Source organism: Lycorma delicatula, chromosome 10 (genome assembly GCF_047948215.1).
Source record: "Lycorma delicatula isolate Av1 chromosome 10, ASM4794821v1, whole genome shotgun sequence".
Taxonomy (NCBI): Eukaryota; Metazoa; Arthropoda; class Insecta; order Hemiptera; family Fulgoridae; genus Lycorma; species Lycorma delicatula.
In genome coordinates this window covers 75932048-75952470 of record NC_134464.1, presented here as the reverse complement: position 1 = coordinate 75952470, position 20423 = coordinate 75932048, and the positions used below count along the sequence as shown (strand labels likewise).

Genomic DNA, 20423 nt, shown 5'->3' with positions numbered 1-20423 from the left:
TGCAAACAAAATGGCGTCATGTGCAAAGTCAATTGATGTAGAATAATAATAACTACAATTTATTTGTATTTTAGTCGTTTTACCGTTCATTCATTTAGCTACTTTAAAATAATTCTCTGAAGAAAGAATTTTGAATACAAAAAACATTTAGGCTATAAAAAAATTAGATGACTTACTCTAACACCTGTTATACAGCATGTCCTATAATTGTTTGAGTCTTTCCATTCATATTTTTTTAAATTTAGACAAATGTCATAAAATCCTGGAATCGTTTTTTAATTAATGAAATATCTGAGATATTAATGTATTTTGTGCGTAATCAAGCATCTATCTTTCAAAAAACCATTCAAAATATTGAGGGTGAACACATTTCAGCTACAGAAATTAGTCTTATTTTGAATGATTTATACTTCAATATAAATCTCAAATTGAAGAAAACTTTCTTCCTTTAGTTATAAAAAGAAAATTGTCAGACTTAGATGAATCAAATCGGGCCGGGTAACGGAAAAGTTTATCAAAGAAGTGCAGAATTTTTACCAAACATATTTTCAATATATCGAAGAACGGTCTGAAATCCATATTACAGGAAATAACAGTTTCCAATGATGTTTTTTTTTGACTTCATTGCAAGTACATTGGACAGATATCGAATCTTGTAAGTTTTTATCTTAAGACATGCCAGACATTAAAATAGATTACAACTGTCTGAAGAAATTAGAAGATTGATTTTATATTTAAATTCTGAAAAATTAATACAATAGGAAAATAAACACATTGAAATTGATAAAAGATAGATGGAAATATTCAGACATTTCAAAAATGAACATATTTCATGTAAAAATTTATTTATTCTTCTTCAATTTACGTTGTGCTGCTCTGGCTGAAACTAATGCAGCAGTTGAAAGGGATATTTCAATTACTAATGATTTTTGGACAAGTGAGAAATCGAGATTGAATGTTGTTGATACTCTAGCTGCAGCACTTGCCGTAAAATTCAGTATGAAAGATATTTCCAATATATTGTTAGAAGATGATACATTGACAAAAAATATTCATTCAATGGAAAAGTATTGATTTAAATAATAAGTATGTAAACATAATTACAATATAAATTGTTACAAATGTTTTTATTGTACATTCATCATATTATAGTGTATTCTGTATTATTGTTGGAATAAATAAAAAAGTCTCTTTTTTATTTACGATTTCTTTTTTCAATTTCTTTGTATCATTGTAAAAAATTTGGTTACTTTAGAACAATAGTCAATATCAACCAACCGGGTTGATCTCGTGGTAAAATAGGCCATACATAACAGCTGATTTTGAAGTCGAAGATTCGGAGATTCAAATCCTAATATAAGTCATACGGATCTGAATACTAGACAGTGAATACCGGTATAATAGCGGTTGGAGTTCAATTAACGACACTCTAAGGAATGGTCGGCCTAAGTCTGTACAAAAAATATACCTGATTTACATGTCATATAGTATCATATCATTGCGGTTGCTAATTGTTCACAAGTTGAATAGAATGCAATGTACACACGAATAAAATATAAATAAAACTGATTAAAAACCAATTGGTGTTACAGTGTCGGTCAACTTTAATTATTATTACTCCCAATCGGTAATATGATACATATCGAGGTTATTAAGGTTTTAGGTTTTTTTAAATAATGCAAAACTTCAAAGGTTATACTTCTACCTTTGAGAGAATCAAACGCATCATTAATTCCAGGTCTAAGCAGAAATATTTAAAATTGGAGTTGTTAAAAATGAATGTTTAAAATTGTTAACCTAAAACTCAATAATGCAATTTCATATAATTTTATCATCATTTAATATTTTCGATAGAGTATACATGATTGTTGTTTAGCAACAGTAATTTTCTTTCTTGATGATATCGCCACATAAGCCTGAATCATGTGCGTAAGATATGGAAAATAATATTTTGTAGCGTATGAAAATTACTTCCCTGACCGGGATTCGAACCCGGAACCTCCGGATAAAAGGCTAAAAAACAATCACTCCGCCACGGAGATCGGCGAAATTGAAATAAGGATGTAACACTCTCTTTTTCTGTTTAGCCTCGGGAACCACCCTAAGGTATTACTTCAGAGGATATGTGTGAATGTGAATGAAGTGTAATCTTGTAGAATCTCAGGTCGACCGTTCCTGATATATGTGGTTAATTGATACCCAACTACCAAAGAACACCGGTATACACGATTTAGAATAGAATTTCAAATCCGTATAAAAATAACTGCCTTTACTAGAATTTGAACCTTAAAACTCTTCACTTCGAAAATCAGCTGATTTGCGATGGTGAATTCGCCACTAGACCAAACCGGTGGGTTTGATTCATTATACTCTATGATTATTACAAATCACAGATCCATGATGAATGCTTTAAAAATTTTATTAAAACAGATTAAAGGAAAACTGGCTGCAATCTATAATTATAAAATGATTTATTTTATTTTTCTACATGGGGATGAAAAAGGTTGACTGTTTTATTTTATAATTTAAAATTTGCGTTCCGAAGTCGTATTACAACCGCCCGAAAAATTTGGTAAAATAATTTCGTTTTTTTTTTTTTAATACAATAATGAAATATATTTACAGTTAATAAAAATTTTACTACGTTTATTCTTCATTTTTATTTGATGTTATTTAGATAAATTTTCTGAGAATAAATTCTCTACAAATTTTGTAACAAAATTTTATTTGTTTAATGGAAATTTAAAGTACGTCACAACCAAAAAATATGTTTTACGACACCAGTTTTTTGGGTTTACAATATTTTTTTTTTTTTAAATTGCTATAGATAGTTCTGGACCTATTTCATTTCATTTTTCAGGTCAGAGTCATAAGATAACATAAAATTTACCCCATGAATTTAAGTTGTGCAAAATAAAAGGTTTTACTTTTTTCCTGTTTAGCCTCCGGCAATTACCTTTCAGATAATACTTACAGGATAAATGAGGATGATATGTATGGGTGTAAATCAAGTATAGTCTTGTATAGTCCCAGTTCGACCGTTCCTGAGATGTGTGGTTAATTGAAACTCAACCACCAAAGAACATCGCTATCCACGATCTAATCTTCAAATCCGTGTAAAAATAACTGACTACTAGGACTTGAACGCTTGAACTCTGGACTTCCAAATCACTGATTTGGAAAGACGCGTTCACCACTAAACCAACCCGGTGGGTAAAATAAAAGGTTTAATCAAAATCAACAAACACCGTGAAATTGGAAGTCAATAGATATTACCGTAAAAATAATAAAGTCACTTTTGATATTCAGAGTGATTCAAAAAGAATGAAACAAACCTTTAGGACATGTACTACTGGTGAAAATAAATTAAAAAATGTATATAAACATAAGTTTGGAACGCTTCATTAGCGAGTATCGGTTGGCGAAAGATTTCGCCCTGATTTCTAAGCCTTCGGTAAAATTAAGACAGTCTGTAATTTTTGGGAATCAAATTAAAGGGTAAATTTAGTGTTTTTATACAAAATCTGACCTGAAAAATTGACAAAAATACATTAAATATCGAACATTTTGTTTCGTTTAATACCTTGTCAAATTTTAATGTTTTGTTTTTAATAAGTTTGTGTTTTATACGAGTTCACCACTAGTTCAACCCGGTGGGGTAAAAATTACAATCTGGCTTAATTTTACCGGAGGCTCAAAAATCAGGGCGAAATCTTCCGCCAGCCGACACTCACAGCGAAGCGTTTCTGAACCTATGTTTATAAGAACTTTCTTCTTTATTTTCACTAGGAGAACATGCCAATTTATGCAATATAAATTGGCAGCGTTTAATGTAATAGTTTACAGCGGTGATTCCAAAACTGTGCGCCGCGGCGCCCCGGGGAGCCGCGGCCTCTTCACAAGGGCGCTGCGAAAGCTTCATAGTTAATTGATCCAAGACATTTATAATTATTAATTTAATGTTAATAAAATAAAAAATAACGAAGATACGCGAATTTTATTTATTTTTATCTCTTACTTACGAGTAGTCATACTTTTACTTAGGGTAGGGCGCCATGGAAAAATTTTAATTGAAAAAGGGCGTCGCGATTCGGAAAAGTTTGGAAATCATTGGTTTACAGAGCAAATCGGGTGCTATCGAATCTTTTCATAGAGAAATGAACTTTATTAAAAGTGTAGTATAGCCGAGTTCAATGGTTTAACGAAAAACACCATTGACCGCATACAGAAAAAAATCAACCAAAAAATTTAACAGATGTACAAAACCAGTTTATTTCAGAACAATAGAGAAACAGGATTAGATAAAGAATGAATAAAAATTAGACAGTGCTCTACATACGATATTAAAAAAATATATTTTTAAAAACCAGAAATTTAACATAGCAACGGTCGGTACATGTAGGAGATTGGCCTTTGCCCTTGGAAACGATAAAGATAAAAAAGTAAACGTGATTAATATTTTTTACCAACAAGTAATAAATATTATGTCCTCTAATTGTACAGTAATCTAATAAATAAAAGGAGTTCGTTATAGTAATTTACGTGTCTTATGAACTAAATTAAATCTGTTTTAACAGTGATAAATTAGGAAAATTATTTTACATATCTATTTTAAAATCATTAGAAAAAGTGATATTTTAACGTATACGACAACAAGTTTTATATTAAACATACACGATTTTCTCACGAAATTTCAACATGAGTATAAAATCTTTACATTGTCAACACACGTTTGACAGTTAATTATGGTAACATTTTGTTTAAAAGCACGTAAATGTATTATTGTTAAGTATTATAAAAATATTGAAGCGTGGTCCTCAACTCTATAAAAATTCGATTCAATTTAAAATAAATCTCATAAATAAAAAAATGAACAATGATAAAATATTATTTATAAAATAAATGTAACGCTGCATCACCCTAATGGGTTCGTGAGCTAAAGATTAATTTTTTAACAATGATAAAACGTTCACATTTAACCTTGTACCTTACATTATTGTTAGCTACAATTCAATAAATAAAAATCTCTAAAAAATGTGATAAAAAATACAAGTTAAAAAACTCAAGACAATAAAGAAATCCGCAATTAAATACGAAAATTCAAAACTAAACATTAGCTTTTTAAATAAAAAAAAGTAAAAATAATTTCTGATTAATTGTATTATTTCTAAATAAAATTAAAAACAAAACAAAGGCAAACAATTATTTTTCTAACTGCGCAACATAAAAAAAAAAAAAAACATAAAAAATAAAATCTTATATTCTCCAGTTTCAATAAATAAAATAGATTAAAAAAATGCTGTTGAAGTATTGCATGACTCTCCCGGCTATGCCGGTCAAGTCATACGATACCTTGCACAGTTTTATATTTATATTTTATACATTATATTACTGCATGTAATTAATTTGTATTATATTATTATTATTATATAATAATTTTATAATTGTGAGATAATATCATCTTGTATATACAAGAATCACGCGAGAACCAATCGACCCGATAGCATTGTTTTTTGTTTTTTAGGTGGGAGTTTCTGAGATTATTTTATAACTATTTTATATTTTTATTTTTTATATTTATTTTATAAATATTTTGTATTTATTTATTATATTTTTCGTATACCTTAACATTGCTTCTTGTATTTATATAATTAATAATGCCTATAAGGACATAGTTTTTTTTTATTTTATAAATAATAGGACATTTTGTGATGCTGTTCCGGTTAAGATTTTACCATATTTTTCTATGATCCATCCAAGCGAATGCTGGGACAATCCTTTTTTTTATATGAGGTGTATTATTCCTGACGTCATTCCATCATTCCTGACGTGATGTGTATAATGTATTATTATTACAGATCAGAATTTTTTTTTTATTATTATAATTTTACTAACTACTTGTTTAACCAGGTGGACTGTCCATCGTGACTTAGTAGGTTAGATAAAACTTATCTCAAGAAAGATAAAGACAACAAGAAACTTTTAATCCCCGCTCACAAATAAAATTTAAAAGGTGGGAATAACAATTTAATATTTGCACGACTGAAAACTTTCATAATAATTTTTTTTTAAATTAAAAATTTAAACAGGGTATTTGATATTGGTTCCCTATCGTTGTTCAACAATGAAGTTTCTGCTTCACTAATGTAAAGTTTTTTACAGGCAATTTTTCTTACTTTTATTTTTTATTCTAATTCTAAAATCCCGGTTAAATATACTTGTAATGTATTTCGTAAGTAATTTTTACTTGACAATTGATTTTTTTTTACTTCCTTGTACGAAGTAAAGGAAGTATTGCGATCGCGAAAAATTTCGGTTTTTCAAATTTCAACAGATATATCCATTTTGACCATTCCTGAATCCATTTTGACTAGTTACGGCGTGAAATCTCTATCTCGCATAACTCAAAAACGATAAGCCGTAGGATGTTGGAATTTTGGATTTAGGACTGTTCTAACATCGAGTTGTGCACCTCCACTTTATATCGCAATCGACTGAACCAAAAGTGTCCAAATCAGCCCGAAACACAAATAATTTGAATTTTGGACTTTTTTTTAACTGCAGTAATATGCCCTCATTGAGAGCTTTTCAATGATATATCATAATTGGTACTTATTTTCATTGGTTCCAGAGTTTAGCAAAATAAAATTTTAATTAATTAAATATTTGGATCTTACAAACGGAAGACACATCGGTTCGAATCAGACTTCATCTCCTTTTTTTAACTTTTCTTTAAGTTAAATATAATTATTAATCAATAATTATTAACCTCTGATTGTAAAAATTTTGTAAATTTATTTTAAGCGTAATCTTTTTGCAAATTATATTTATATGTATTACATGTTTTTAACATTAGCACATTAATGTAAGTTGATGAATAATTACTGATTTTTTTGTTGTTACAGTTGGCAGTACTGAGAGTCAGTAGCGCTAAAATAGGAGGTTGGGATACTTCACCGAATACACAGTATCATATCCAAACTGATGAAGGTCCAGAAAGATATTTTAAATATCAAACGATAAGTGGACAATATCGTAAAGAAAAAAGATTACAGGATGGTACAGTAGTTGGTACATACGGTTGGGTTGATCCTAATGGTTATTTGAGATTGCGTGATTATATAGCAGATAATAAAGGTTATCGAATTGTACGAACGAAAATGGTTCACGTTGGAGTCGACACTCCGATTGGTACTGCTGTATCTGCTGCGAAAAAGGTAAAATTTCTCTTAAATGCTTTGATATATAATATATTATTAGGTTAGTATTTATTATATATTCGTTATACTCTCTCAGCTGAAAGAAAACAGTTATGGAACATCGATTTGGCTGATGATTCCACGAAGTAGGTACAACTGGTTCAAAAACCTCAGTGGTTCTCTGATGTAATTAATGGAATGTTCAATGCATAAAAACTAATAAGATTTTTAGTATCCCGCCTATAGCTCTAATGCAATTGCAACAGCATAATTATTAAAGGAAATTATAGCAATCAGCCAAAATTTTGACTATCGAAGATTTTTTTGCAAATAATGTTCATCTTTCTAAATTCTCTTAATCCAAAAAACACAAAAAAAAATTATATAAATATTCTGAAGATATACGTACGTGCTAGTGTTAGTTTCTATGTTGACTAATATTTCCGGTCTGGTTTAGCATAAATTTTCTGAAAATAGCTCAAAAGGTTTCTTCTATATATGAGACAACGATGACATTAAGTTTTGGATAAAATTAAAAAGAGGAATTTTGTATACGGATCGAAGAAAATTAAACTTCAATACGATGAAAGTATTTATTAATTCACTCAAAATAGTAATAATAAACTATAATAATGAATAAATCGATTTTATTTTATTAAATAAAAATGAAACTGTTTAGAAGGAAAGTGATGGAATGAGAGTTTATTCCACAAAGTGGTGCGGACCATAAAGTCATACTTACTTAAAAATCTATTTATAAAAAAAAAAATGATGACTTATTTGGAAAATAAATCCGAATATATGTTTTGAAAAAGCGTAGTTGTATGCGTGAACAGTGTTCAATATAAATATTAAATAAATCATGATAAATACTTAACGGGATGTGTTTATATATATATATCCAAACTACTACATCAGTTTCATTGAAATGTAAGTTAAAATTTGATGAAAATTGATTGAGTCGTTCTTGACCGATCAGGATCAGCTGATCTCGGATGGACCACTTCTGCAGTCTAAATATTTTTAGAAAAGTTACAGTGAGAATTTGATGACCACCAATAATAAAACAAGCAGAATGCTAATAGAAAACTGTTTTGAGCATAAGATTACATTTTTATTCCGGATTCTTAAACTTAAAACATCCAAAATTATTCTTATTTATTTAATACAATAAATTTGAAGGTCGGAAGGTGTCAGAAAACCCTATTTTTAAAGATTATAAAGTTAGCGTCACCGACTCTCTGTCATAGTTGCCAGAGGGGAGCTATCGACGCCCTTCGATGGAGTTATTTCAATAAAGCATTAGTAACAAAGGCAAAATCGTTGCTGGTTGGTAAAGGTCGTGCGAAGGCGTTTGAAAATTTATACCGCTACAGTTATTATTTGACATTTAAAAAAACAATCAGAATATTATACGATTATTAGTACAAAAAGATTTATAAAAAAGACCAGTTATCAATGAAAAATTAGAATTTCCAGAACGAATATTTACTGTTTTCTCAATAACTAATTAATTTCTAACAAAATTATTACCTCTACTTTTCTTTTTCCTGTTTAGCCTCCGGGAATTACCGTTCAGGTATTACTTCAGAGTATGAATGAGTGTAAATGAATATGTATGAGTGTAAATGAAGTGTAGTTTTGTACAATCTCAGTTCGACCATTCCTGAGAGGTGTGGTTAATTGAAACCCAACCACCAACGAACACCGGTATCCACCTAGTATTCAAATCCGCATAAAAGTAACTGCCTTTACTAGCATTTGAACGTTGGAACTCTCGACTTCTAAATCAGCTGATTTGGGAAGACGCGTTCACCACTAGACCAATCCGGTGGGTTAAACTTATCCTTACGCTACGTAAGCTAACTTTTCCTTACGCTACGTAAGCTAATTTAATAAACTTTATTTTCTAATATAAAGTCAAATAAAGACTTTATGACGGCGGTTCTGACAGTTTTATGACATATTTTATTTTTGTTCAATTATTAAAAAGTAAGTTCTTTCACCGTTTTGGTATCTTACACTTAATTTACAAAATTCATATTTATATATCTTATGCATTTTAGTAAACCTTTCGTTATTGCGTTTGAACTAACTTGATAGGTTACACCCTTATTGTGTAATGATCACTACAAATTTTTTTTGAAATGAACCAAGACCTTCGTGTATTTCTGTAATCCTTTGACGATGCTTAATCCGAATCCGAAATCAAAATTCGAGACAAAATGTGTTCACACACACATATTTTTTTTTATCTTCAGTCATTTGACTGGTTTGATACAGCTCTCCAAGTTTTCCTATCTAGTGCCAATCGTTTCATTTCGGTATACCCCCTTCATCGTACATCCCTAACAATTTGTTTTACATATTCCAAACGTTGCTGCAACTGCAAAATTTTTCCCATCTACCTTTCCCTAAAATATCAAAGCTACTATTCCAAGATGCCTTAATATGTGGCGTATAATATGCGTGTCTCTTGTTTTAACTATATTTTTTCCAAATGTTTCTTTCTTCATCAATTTGCCGCAACACCTCTTTATTTGTCACTTTATTCACCCATCTGATTTTTAACATTTTCCTATAGCACCACATTTCAAAAGCTTCTAATCTTTTCTTCTCGGGTACTCCGATTGTCCAAGTTGCACTTCTATATAAAAGCACGCTCCAAAAATATACTTTCAAAAATGTTTTCCTGACATTTAAATTAATTTTTGACATAAGCAAATTATATTTCTGACTGAAAGCTCGTTTCGCCTGTGCTCTTCGGCGTTTTATATCGCTCCTGCTTCATCCATCTTTAGTAATTCTACTTCCCAAATAACTGAATTCTTTTACCTCCGTAATTTTTTCTCTTCCTGTTTTTATATTCAGTGGTCCATCTACATTAATTCTACTAAATTTCATTACTTTGGTTTTCTTGTTTATTTTCATGAGGTAGTTCTTGCGTAAGACTTCATCCGTACAGTTCATTGTTCCTTCTAAATCTTTTTTTACTCTCCGCTAGAATTATTATATCAACAGCAAATCGTAGCATCTTTATATTGTCACCTTGAACTGTTACTCCGGATCTAAATTGTTATTTAACATCATTACATCATTAACTGCTTGTTCTATATAAAGATTAAAGAGTAATGGGGATAGGGAAGATTCTTGTCGGACTCCCTTTTTTATTACGGCGTCTTTCGTATGTTCTTCGATAAATCCTGTTGCGATTATTACAGAATTTTAATTAAAATTTTTGATGCGTGAGTAGTTAAGCTAATTGTTCTGTATTCTTCACGTTTATCTTTGGTATCATCACAATAACACTTTTTTAAGTCTGACAGAACTTCCCCTTTTTCGTAAATATTACACATCAGTTTTTATAATCTATTTATCGCGTTCTCACCTGCACTGCGCAGTAATTCTGGGGGTATCCCATCTATACCAGGAGCCTTTCTGCCACTCGAACACAAATATATACGTACGGAATTCAATAACGAACTATTTTTTCGTTGAAATCGTTGAAAACTCAAACAAAAGCGGAGAAAACAATTTCAATTAAAATTTTATGGAGGTGAAAAAACCGGATGGAAATTTTCCGGATGTTAATGTTCGTATAATCGTGTGTTCGGTGTTGGCCTCTAAATCATCTTAAATCTCCAGAACTACTGGACAGATTTTGACTAAATTCGATCAGATTACTTCTATATACGGGGCATTGATGCCATTAAATTTTCAAATTAAAAGGACAAGGAAATGAGGCTGTAGAGCAAGGTCACCCTCAGTATCTTGAAATTTAGCCTATTTTTACCTGCCTTTAAAAACCTAAATATCCACCTGACAATTAGAATGATCCAACAACAAGGGATTGATGTCTAGGCTCTGCGATTAATAGGAGGATAAAATATCCCCTTGCGTTCCTTCCCATCTATATAATTTTAGGTTTTTTATTAAGTTCAATCTAATCTAGAAAACTTTAATAAAAACTCAAAACTTTAGTAAAGCTTAGTAATCTCATTCAAAAGAAACGAAAATATTAGAATAATATCCTTACCTTAATTTTTCATTGAGTCATTGAGTTGATAAAAAACCCTTCCTTTAAATTTACAAAAAAGATGGATTTTTTTTATAATGACCCGTTTATACGAAGTTTTTATTAAAATTGTTTTTTATCACAAATTTAAATATTAATTAGTAATATGTTTCAGGTACCAAGTCAAGGTGGAGTTGGCGTAGAAAATGCTAAAATATACGAACGACCATCGGCACCGGTACCCACAGTACCGACAACGACAGAATATCCATCGACAACATCTCGACCGATAACGCTACAAGATTATTTACAAGGAACTACACCTGCACCTGCACCAGCACCTATATCATTAAGTAATTATCTTAAAGAGCAACAAGTTGAGATTACACCTCATTCATACACACCGACAACACCATCACCCGAATACGTTCGACCGCAAACGTTCCGACCTTACTATAATTTTAATTCTATTCCGACAGAACGTCGTGAGTATGAGTATGACGGTATATCTCTTACGCATGATGGATTCCGTTATTATTTACCGAGGCAATATCATGAAGAACAAAATATTGGTGATAAACGTGCTGGTAGTTTTGGATACATCGATCCATTTGGTATAAGAAGGGTAATTTATTATAATGCAGCTCCTGGTACAGGTTTTGTTCATCGAAAGAATAATCGATATGTCGGTTTTAATGCGACACCATATGATCCAAGGTTTTAATAAAGATAAGAAAAATAATTAATCTTTAAATAGGTGTTGAAATCGACTATTTGAAATAATATTTTATTTAAATACCATACACACTTAATTAAATATTAAATCATTTTAAAAAATAATTAGTAATTTTAAACAATAGTATTACAATTAGAGGTTTTTTTAATAATTTGCAAATAAAAAAAAAGAAATAAAAAAGCTCACTAAATTAATTACGTATTTTAAATTAAGGATCTTACTAAATGGTTACTGTTCATTTAGGTATTTTCACGTGCTACACAATTCCGGAATTAGAAAAAGGTTGTTCCTTAAGCACCCGTTTTTCAGATGAATCATTAATTTCCGGCTGAAAAAAAATTCAAGATTAAAAAGTAACGAAGATAAGGAAGATCCTTGTCCGATTCCCTTTTTTATTACGGCGTCTTTCGTATGTTCTTCGATAATTCCTGTTGCGATTATTATAGAATTCTAGTTAAAATTTTTGATGCGTGAATAGTTAAGCTAATTGTTCTGTATTGTTCACATTTATCTTTGGTATCATCACAACACTTTTTGAAGTCTGACCAGAACTTCCCCTTTTTCGTAAATATTAGTTTCCAGTTTTTATAATCTATCTATCGCTTTCTCACCTGCACTACGCAGTAATTCTGGGGGTATCCCATCTATCCCAGAAGCCTTTTAAAACTAGTCAACATAAAATCGTTAATTATATATTCTCCTCCCATTGTAGGTAAAAATTTACGTATTTCCCGCTAGACTCAAAGCGGGATAGGTTTCCTTTCACTGGGGTGAGCCTTGTGGTATCCTTGAAGTAGAACTGTTTGTGATATCAGTTTTTGGATAAATCATAAGTCGAACCCGAATATGTTAAGATAAGCAGTACAACCAATGAATTATTTGTAGCATCTAATTAGAGGATTGATAGCCAGAAGAAGTTTTTATATGTAAAACCAGGCCTCCTAATCCCATGTAAAAAAAATTAATAAAAAGAATCTATTCGATTTAGTAAACTAAACAAAATTATTTTCTAAATAATTTAATACAAAAGAATCACAAATAAATTTTTCTTTAGGAAGATTCTGGAAGAAAAAGCAGAGATAGTTTAATTTTGCGTTTCACACAACCCATTAACATAACTTCAATTTTATAAATCAATTGTGCAAAGAAATTATGTAAGATATACAACTATAACTTTTAAAATTTTATGCGCAGAACCCAAAAATAATCTCATACGCGCACATAAGGCGTATATTGAACGGAATAATATTTAACACAATAATAATCAAATTAAACCTGTACTTTTTTATTATTATAATAATGATGAAAAATCTAGCTTCGCTAAAGAATCTTCATTGATCTCCATAGCAAAGTGGTAGCATCCAAGCCTTTCATCTGGATGATCCTAGGTCCTGATTTCAAACAGGTATGAAATGTTTCATACGCTGAAAGATCATATTCTTACACAAATGCTTAATGCTTATGTGGTGAAAAAAAATCTATCTAATACTTTATTCGTTTACCTAATAGATCTGGGGAAATAGACTGTCAATGTGGTAGTAAAGTGCTAAATTTCAGTATTTAATTATTCGTTCATAATATCACAATTTTTGTTTGTTTAATGTATTGACTACTTTGACTAGACTAAAAATTCTATTTAGGAAATTCTAATCTTTCATAAAGATCTTACAAATTTAAATTTCTAAAATCAAAATTCTTTAAAGAAAATTTATTAAAGGGATTTTGTTATCCTATTTTAATCAAATAGTATATTAATTTCATCAAAAATACTTTTAGTTTAGTGAGCTTTCAATCGTAACATTAAGAATTTTTAAGCACGTATATTCAAAGTAATTTTTTTCTAAAAAAAAATTAATAATTTACTTATATTGATAATAAAATTACATTATATAATGACCACTGTAGATTACTTCAAATCATTATTAAAAAAGATATTAACCAATTTAAATTAAGGATAGAAAGAAAATAAATTATTCCTGTTTGAATATATAACCTAAAATTAAATACGCAATTACTATGTTATAGTACATAGATAAAAAATTGTCTATATCCATTTATTAATAAATAAAAGAAGATCCAGAAAAATGGCAAATAATAATAACATACGTAAAATATAATTACTTGCAAAAATTTATATTTATTGCGCATTTCATTACTATTATTATTTAATTATAAGTAAATGAACAATAAATATTATACTATCAGTTTTAATTATCATTACAATTAATAAATAAAACTGATATAATATTTGTAAATATTTTTTTAGTATTTGTAGAATATAATTTACTGATAAAAATTATTTATTTTATTAATTATAATTATTAATAAATTAAGTAGTAGTAAATAATTCCGTATTTAAATGTATATATAAGTAAGTTATTCAGATTGTAATTGTTAACGTAAGCTTTGTTAGTATTAAGTTTAATTAACTGAAAAATAATGCGTGATTTAGGACTAACTTTATTATAATATTCATCCATAAATTGTTTTATGACAAAGCTAATATATTTACGATACAATTATAAAATTAGTGTGTGTGTGCGCGCGCGCTCGCGCGTGTAGGTATGAGTATGAGTCGATAGATAATTAATTGTACGATAATGATAATTTAATTCGTATAATAATCGTATTAATAGTACGATAGTAGATAATTAATTGTAGTATAGTTTTAATGATATAATGAAAAACAAGTTAAAACTATAATCCTGGCCAAAAGTATGGTAACGTTAGTGACAAATGCAACGTAGCCAGATTGTTATTTATAAACATTGCAAATATTTTAACACTAATAATAATTTTTAAAGATATTTCTATTAATTAAATACTATTATCGCATCTTTATTAAACATTAATCATTTTGAGTTAATAAAAAGGAGTGTTTCAGAGAGAATATTCTGATAATTTAATATTGAGAGTAATGAATATTAAATTGAAAAACATCTAAACATCAATAAAAAAAATAGCAATTTGGCAATAATCCATTTAGCTCATGCTTCTACAGCTTTGAAATATTTGATTAATTGATATGTTAAATTAAAAATTTAAAAGAACTTTTGTAAAATTTAAAATTTAAATTTTATTTTATTTAATTTAAAACAGGAAGATATTTTGAATACTAAAATGAGTTAGCTCACATATCAGGCACTGCATACTTTTTCACTGGCAGTTGAAAGCAAATTTAAAATATTTCTGGCTGTTCAATATTCTGAAACATATATATTAATTTTTTTATTTATCAATTTTTTTTTTGTCAAGAGCAATGTGTTTAAGATGCTTTCAACTCTTAAAAAAAATAAGATACGAGTACATTAATTATTTATCTAATGTTTATAACTTTTTCCTTTTTTTAGTTTTATTTTATCAGAAGCAAACAAATAAATTTATCATCATCATATATCGATGATGAATTGTTTAATTATTATTTACATAATCAACAAAAAGGAATTCCCCTATTAATTATTTTAAATCCTACTTAAATCTAATCTAGAAACAGCTAAATTATTAAAAATAAACCTGTATGTTTTTCTATTTCCCCCGCAATAATTTTCAATTAGTGTTTGAATAAAAAATAAATATTATAATAATTTCTCCAAATTGACACACCTATGCATATATGTATTATTAACTTTACAAGTTAATAATTTTCCGCGAAACATAATTTTTTTTTTTTCAATCATAAAATATCCTTTGTAAATTTCAACAAGAAAATATTTAAAAGAAATACAATATATGTAGGTTAAAATAGGTCACTCACATATTTGGTGAGTTAAAAAAAAAATACAACTAAATTAAATCATATATATTTAAAATAACAGAAAACGTACTACACGTAGGCAGTTAAAGGAGCATAAATACACGTAAATAAATAAAATAAAACTGTTATTTAACTACCCACAATACAATTAATGTTCGACAGAATGTCAACCACTTACGCTACTTATTTACTTAACATGACTCAAATATAGAAAACGTAACGTTATAAAATATTACCTATTTTATATAATAATATTCATATCTTTTAGGTAAGTTATATATGAGGTATTTCCAACAATATTTTAATTATACTCTTAAGCATATAAGTATAAATTTTACAGAAACAAACACGTACACCAAGACTAAACTTAAGTACACCACTAAGTAATAGGGTGAATAATATATATTTGACTGATCAAAAATGTGAGGGTTTTATAAAGTTTTTTTATGGATAAAACGCTTAAAAAAAAAAACACAAAAAACGCAGAAGAAAAATACTTAACGAATTTTTTTTACCCCCACATAGTTCACCTTGGAACACGTTGATAATTTATTTATTTGCGCCTGTTTCCTTTTTTATCTACCCAATACCTCTTCATTCTTTCCTTTGTTCTTCAGAAAGTTCAGCTGTTGTTCTTGCGTTTTGGCGCTTCTTGGAACCTTTTATTTCCATCTTTTAATATTCTCTTTAAAATTTCTCTTTCTCTCATATTTTCTTCGGTTCTTTTTGGTCCTCTTCGACTTGTTTGAACCATTTGCCTTTAGTTTTTCTACTTTGAAAGAAATCAAAAATTTTTTAGTTATTGTTATTCATTCTAATAAATAGGAGTAAAATGCAATTCGTTATTTCCTTATCCTGTCTGATAAGTTTTCAATTTTAATAAAAAGTTTGTTATTTGGAATTAACTTTACCTGATTATTTTGAAATTTAGGACCTAAAATTTTTCTTATAACTTTTCTTTTCTTTTTTCTAGATTTTCGATTTTCTTGCAGAATTTTGCTGCACAGTCTTATAATTTCTGCCGTATAGAAAGTTTCCGGCTTTATCACAGTTTTATAGAACCGAAATTTTGAGTTCCATGATAAAGACTGTTTATTATAGTATTATAGTATTTCCAAATACTTAAAACCCTTAAAATTATTCTATTTTTCTCAATTTATTTTAAATGATATAACAGGCTTTTTTTATGGTTTAGACCCTCATTAAAGCAATTTTAATCAATGATGGGAAGATCATTTCTGGGAATTTTTCTTCTTTGCCTAATATTCTCTCATTCTTTTAGATCTCTTGAATCTCTGTTCGTCTGTGACACTGTAATTTCTTTGTTTCGGAGTTTTGATTTTTAATTTTTTTTTTCTTGTTTTTAAGAATAATCTTTCCTTCCCTGTTCAAAATCTGTTCTTTTGTAATTTTAAGTTCTTTAAGGTCTTCTTCTATTTCTTTTAGCCAGTTGTTTTTAACTTTATTTTTTTGTCGGTAGTTTCTTGGTTAGCCTTTCTACTGAGAGCCTTGCTAGATGACTATAGGATGCTACTCTTCTTTTCCTCATTATGTTCAGTAAGGTTTTGTTCTCTTGATGTAAGATTTCAATATAGAGAAGTCGATATTTTCCATCTACTATATGTTTATTTGTTAGTAATTGTTCTTAGAATTCTTCTTTCCATTTTCTGAAGTTCTTCTGTTCTGTTTTTGCTTCTAAGAATGAATGTATTTTACATGCGTAAGTTACTTCTGGTCGATTTACTGTGTTGTATCTAATTCTTGTCTTTATTGAAAGGAACTTCTTTTTGTATGTGGACCGTGTTAGTTTCTGTGCACGTCGGAGTTTATTGATTCTATTTTGGATTTTTGGAATGTTTCTTGATATTATGTTACTTGATATTATTTCTCCGAGGTATTTAAATTTGTCTTATAATAACAGCCTTTTATTATATACATTTTTAATATTAGAATTTGAATATTTATAACAAATATTGAAGGCATTAACAATTTTTATGTATTTTATTAATAAAACGTTTTAAAAATTATGTAATATTATTATTAATTCTAAATCAGTATTATTAGACCACTATTAGACTCCATTTTCAAATCAAATTAAAAATTAATTAAACTTTAACAAGTTTTTAATAAAGATTTTTCTGATCGTCTTTAATCATGAGGATAAAATTAACACTGATTTATGGATAGAATCCGAATAAGATTAGCAATAATAATAATAATAATAATAATAATAGCATTTCTATTATTGACTTAAGATTTGCATTAATATAGTATAAAATTTTTAAAGATTAATAAATAGAAAAAAAAATGAATTTATAACCTAATCAAACATAACTTACACTTGCTTCGCTCGTTAATATACATTTAACGTTAATCAGACGAGGTTAACGAGCGTAGGTAGGTTATGTTTGGTTAGGTTGGATATGTTTGAACTCGGAAGTTCCGGGTTCGAATCCCGGTCAGGCATGGCATTTTCATAAACGCTACAAATCATTCTTCTCATCCTCTGAAGCAATACCTAACGGTGGTCCTGGAGGTTAAACAAAAAAAACGTTGGTAATGTTCTTTAATAGTGTTTTGTAATTTTTATTTTTATTAAAAAAAAAAAAAAGTACTTTTTCCATCTTAAATAAACGTTATTATTCATTTTCTCATGAAATCTGAAGAAGTTACATAAAAAAATGAAAAAACTGGCGATGCAATAATAAAAAAGTACCTAACATTTTTTTCAGGTCGACACTTTTTTTAAGTAAACATTTTTTTTTTCTTGCCAAAGCTGAATTTTAAAGAAAATTTATTAAAATAAAAATTAAAGATCATAAAATGTACAGCATATTACTTATATTAAATATTTTTAAAATGTTTTAGCTAATATAATAGTACCTATTTTTTTCGAACAGGAAATAAATAAATTTCATTTATTTAAAGATAACAAAGAATATTTTCTAATTAATTTAATAAATAATTATTTTTTAATCCATTTAATATTTTCTAGTTATTCTTTAAAAAATACACAATTACTGCTATTTAATAATATTTTATTACATTTTAATACGAACGGAGAATTTTAATAAAAGATTAATATAGTAATAATGTGTATGTATGTGTGTGTGTGTGTGTGTGTGTATATATATATATATATATATATATATATATATATATATATATATATATATTTATATAAAACACATTTTAGGACACACAAGGGTGAGCTTCAAATAAAAGAAATCTATTAAATCATCATAGCATAGAGTTATATACATTAATACCAGTAAGTTTCACCGGAAAACGTCACAGCTTAGTACAATATATAAAACAGTTACAAAGAATTACTTCCGATCATGAGTATAAATCTTGAAAAAAGAGGAAGTGTAAAATTGATTTTTAAAAAAACTTTCATTTGAAATAACATTTTTTTTTTAAACGATTTATAAAATTAAAAAAGTCAATAAAAGAGTAAAATTGATTCGGTAATAAAATTTAGACGAGTAAAAAAAATATATGTTTAAATGTAATCTCATAATTAACAGGAAAAAACATTAAATTCACTTGTAGTTGAGTTGAATTGTAAAATACTGTTAAAATACATTAATTGTTCAGGAAGGAAAAGGTGTTAATATATTAAACAAGTTTATTTAATTATTTTTGCTTATCAATTTATCTACTTAACGGAAAATTATGGGTAAATAATGATATAATGAATTCAAAGAATATAATACAATATAGTTTAAGAAATTTAATTACCATAAACTCTTTTGAAATTAAAAAGCTTTTTTAGAGAAAAGATTGCACATGAATAATTGAAAAATAAAACTCATATACTACTATTTCTTAAAAATAATCAGATAATAAATAAAACACACATTGATTGAAAGGTTACTCCTCATTTAAAAATACTTATACTTTATTTATTATTTATAATTTTTAAAATAAATGGATACGAGAGAAAATCGTTTAGCATGATTTAAAATTCGATATGGGTATCAGATTTTCAACCAGTTTCTCGAGCCGCCCAGGAACTGCATCGACTGATTTCATCAGGAATTCTTTCGAAATGGTAGACATAACTTCTTATATTCGGCCTTAAAGTTCTTCCAAAATCTTTGGTTTAGTAGAATAGACTTGCTCCTTTAACCAACCCGAAAGAAAAAGTTACAGATGTTAAACAGGACGGCTGGCCGCTGGACCACGACGATCCATCCATCTTCCGAGAAAGTGAATATTCAGCTCTTCACGAACGACAACAGTAAAACGTCGAGGAACGCCATCTTGAATGAAAATCAAATCATCAACGCTTTTTTACGCACAGATAATTGGTCAGATTTCATCTTGCAGTATAGTAAAGTAACTTTCAGCATTCACGGTACCACGAAGAATTAATGGGCCTACAATCCTGTCCGAAGTCATCCCATACTACACCGTTACTTTAGACCGATTCTGCATTTTTTCAGGAATAACAGAGGATCTCCTGCTCAGTAGTGGCAATCGTGACGTTTCACCGATGCGAAATACTGTTTCATCACTCTGGAGGATATTTTTAAAAAGATCGGACTAAACTCCAAGCGAATCTCATAATCTTCATCGAAGAATAATTGACAGTAATGCGGTTTTCAAGATAACAGATTATATTCTCATACATTAAAGATAGAACATAAAACTTCTAAGACAAAACTCGCAAAAATAAATATTTTATAAGTATTTTAAAATAGGAAGTTACTT

General features: G+C 28.4%; 1 protein-coding gene across 1 annotated transcript in view; it reads left to right on the top strand.

Annotated features, from left to right (window-relative positions):
- Positions 1 to 13610, top strand: part of LOC142331586 (uncharacterized) — a 188053-nt gene extending 174443 nt beyond the window's left edge. The window contains exons 2-3 of the mRNA XM_075377589.1: positions 6906 to 7217; positions 11390 to 13610. Of these exons, the coding sequence (XP_075233704.1) occupies positions 6906 to 7217; positions 11390 to 11938 (861 nt within the window). The 3' untranslated portion in view covers positions 11939 to 13610. The remainder of the gene's footprint in view (positions 1 to 6905; positions 7218 to 11389) is intronic.
- Positions 13611 to 20423: the final 6813 nt, after the last annotated feature.